Below are 2,177 nucleotides of genomic sequence, written 5' to 3'. Positions count from 1 at the left end.
CGATAATGTACTCTCGTCATTCCCGTTGCTGCTGCTGCTGCTGCTGCTGCTGCTGCTGCTGCTGCTGCTGGTAGGAGATGTTATTTCTTCTGCTGCTGCTGCTGCTGCATCGGCTGTCTGCTGCTGCTGCTGCTGCTGCTGCTGCTGTTGTATTTTTCTTTTCTTTTGTTTTTTTTCTTTTTTTTCTGCTGTCTCCGTTGCAGCCTCATCTTGCTGCTGCTGCTGCTGCTGCTGGTGCTGCTGTTCTTTTCTTTTTCTTTTTTTATTTTTTTTATTTTTTTTTGTGTTTTGTTTGTCTCCGTCTATAACAAACTCCTCCAGAGATATAAAACCCTCACACGCAAACCCTTGCGGGAGGTTTACGGGGCGCCAGTGGCCTTTGGGGTTTTGTATCTTCATTTGTAAACCCTAAACCCTAAACCCTAAACCCTAAACCCTTGGTGGTGGTGGGGTATAGAGAGAAACCCTCAACCGCTCAAACCCTAAACCCTCAACTCAAAACCCTAAACCCTAAACCACGAAAGAATTACAATTCAGAAATACAGAAGAAATACAAAAACCCTTGAAACACTGCCGCCCCACAAAAAAAGGGTTTAGGGTTTAGGGTTTAGGGTTTAGGGTTTAGGGTTTAGGGTTTAGTAAATAGAAAGATAAAACAAAAAAGAAATAAATAAAAAAATAAAATATAAAATATATTTATTTGTTTTAGCAGAAGACAAATACTGAAGCCAACAGCAAGCCGATGAGGGCCCCGTACTAAACCCTAAACCCTAAACCCTAAACCCTAAACCCTAAACCCTAAACCCTAGACCTCAAACCCTAAACCCTAAACCCTAGCATCAAAAAACCTAAATTTTTTAATTAATTTTTATTCTTTTTCTTTCTACGAGTGGAGCGGAGTGAAAAAGAGAGACCACAGCCACTGCCAGCCCTAAACCCTAAACCCTAAACCCTAAACCCTAAACCCTAAACCCTAAACCCTAAACCCTAAACCCTAATATATTGATTTTAACCTCTAAACTTCCCGCATATCAATCGAGTGTATGAAATGCAAAAACCCTAAAATACCTACAATGCCCCCCTAAACCCTAAACCCTAAACCCTCCTAAACCCTAAACCCTCCTAAACCCTAAACCCTCGTAAACCCTAAACCCTCGTAAACCCTAGGAGATGGATCCAAGCCCTTCTGCTGCAGAAACATGCGAGGGTTTGGTCAGCCTTCTTGGGGGTGTTGACGAAATTTTGCATTTACTAACAGAAGAGGTTTTACCCCCTTTAAAAAAAAACAGCAGCAGCAGCAGCAGCAGCAGCAGCAGCAGCAGCAGCAGCAGCAGTGTCCCCCCAGCAGCAGCACCAGCAGCAGCAGCAGCAGGAGCAGCAGCAGGAGCAGCAGCAGCAGCAGCAGCAGCAGCAGAAGATGAAGAAGAAGAGAAGGAGGATTTTAGTGAGCGTTTACGTGGTTTGTTGCTGGGGTGTATGGGCAGCTCTGTACAGCTAGGGTTTAGTCTACATAAAGATATAAATAAACAAACAAAAATAAAAAATATATTAATAGAGTCTAATTCTGTTTATTATAAATTAAAATATTTTAATATGAAAACCCTAAACACTCAAACCAAGCTGCTGCAAACCCTCAAACACTCCATCTATCAACCGTAAACCCTTTTTTTTTTTTTCTACGCCTGTCTAGGGTTTAGGGTTTAGGGTTTAGGGTTTAGGGTTTGGGGGATTCTAGGGTTTAGGGTTTAGGGTTTAGGGTTTAGGGTTTGGGGGCTTCTAGGGTTTAGGGTTTAGGGTTTAGGGTTTAGGGGTTATGGTATGGGGTCAAGCAGTTAGGGTTTAGGGTTTAGGGTTTAGGGTTTAGGATCTGGCGTCGGGGGCCATAGGTTTAGTGTTGAGGGTTTAGGGTTTAGGGTTTAGGGTTTAGGATCTGGGGTCTGGCGTTGGTAGAGTTTAGGATCTAGGGTTTGGGGTTTAGGGTGTACGGTTGAGGGTTTAGGGTTTAGGGTGTATGGCTGAGGGTTTAGGGTTTAGGGTCTAGGGCCTAGCTTAGGGTTTAGGGTTTAGGGTTTGTGATTGAGGGTTTGCGTTTAGGGTTTAGCGTTTAGGGTTTAGGTATTAGGGTTTAGGGTTTATATACATATATATATATATATATATATATATATATATATATA

The 2,177-nt window shown here is 42.6% G+C and overlaps 1 protein-coding gene across 1 annotated transcript in view; it reads right to left on the bottom strand.

The window, feature by feature from the left end:
* The window catches only part of EMH_0087820 (uncharacterized protein), a gene marked incomplete at both ends in the record, with an annotated part of 1,674 nt that extends 473 nt beyond the window's left edge, over positions 1 to 1,201 (bottom strand). Inside the window, one exon of the mRNA XM_013501212.1 lies at positions 1,163 to 1,201. Within this exon, the coding sequence (XP_013356666.1) occupies positions 1,163 to 1,201 (39 nt within the window). The remainder of the gene's footprint in view (positions 1 to 1,162) is intronic.
* Between the last annotated feature and the right edge of the window lie 976 nt (positions 1,202 to 2,177).

Source organism: Eimeria mitis, genomic scaffold, assembly GCF_000499745.2.
Source record: "Eimeria mitis Houghton genomic scaffold, Emh_scaff6501, whole genome shotgun sequence".
Lineage (NCBI taxonomy): Eukaryota > Apicomplexa > Conoidasida > Eucoccidiorida > Eimeriidae > Eimeria > Eimeria mitis.
The sequence above is the reverse complement of the archived record's forward strand: the minus strand, read 5'-3'. Positions and strand labels throughout refer to the sequence as shown.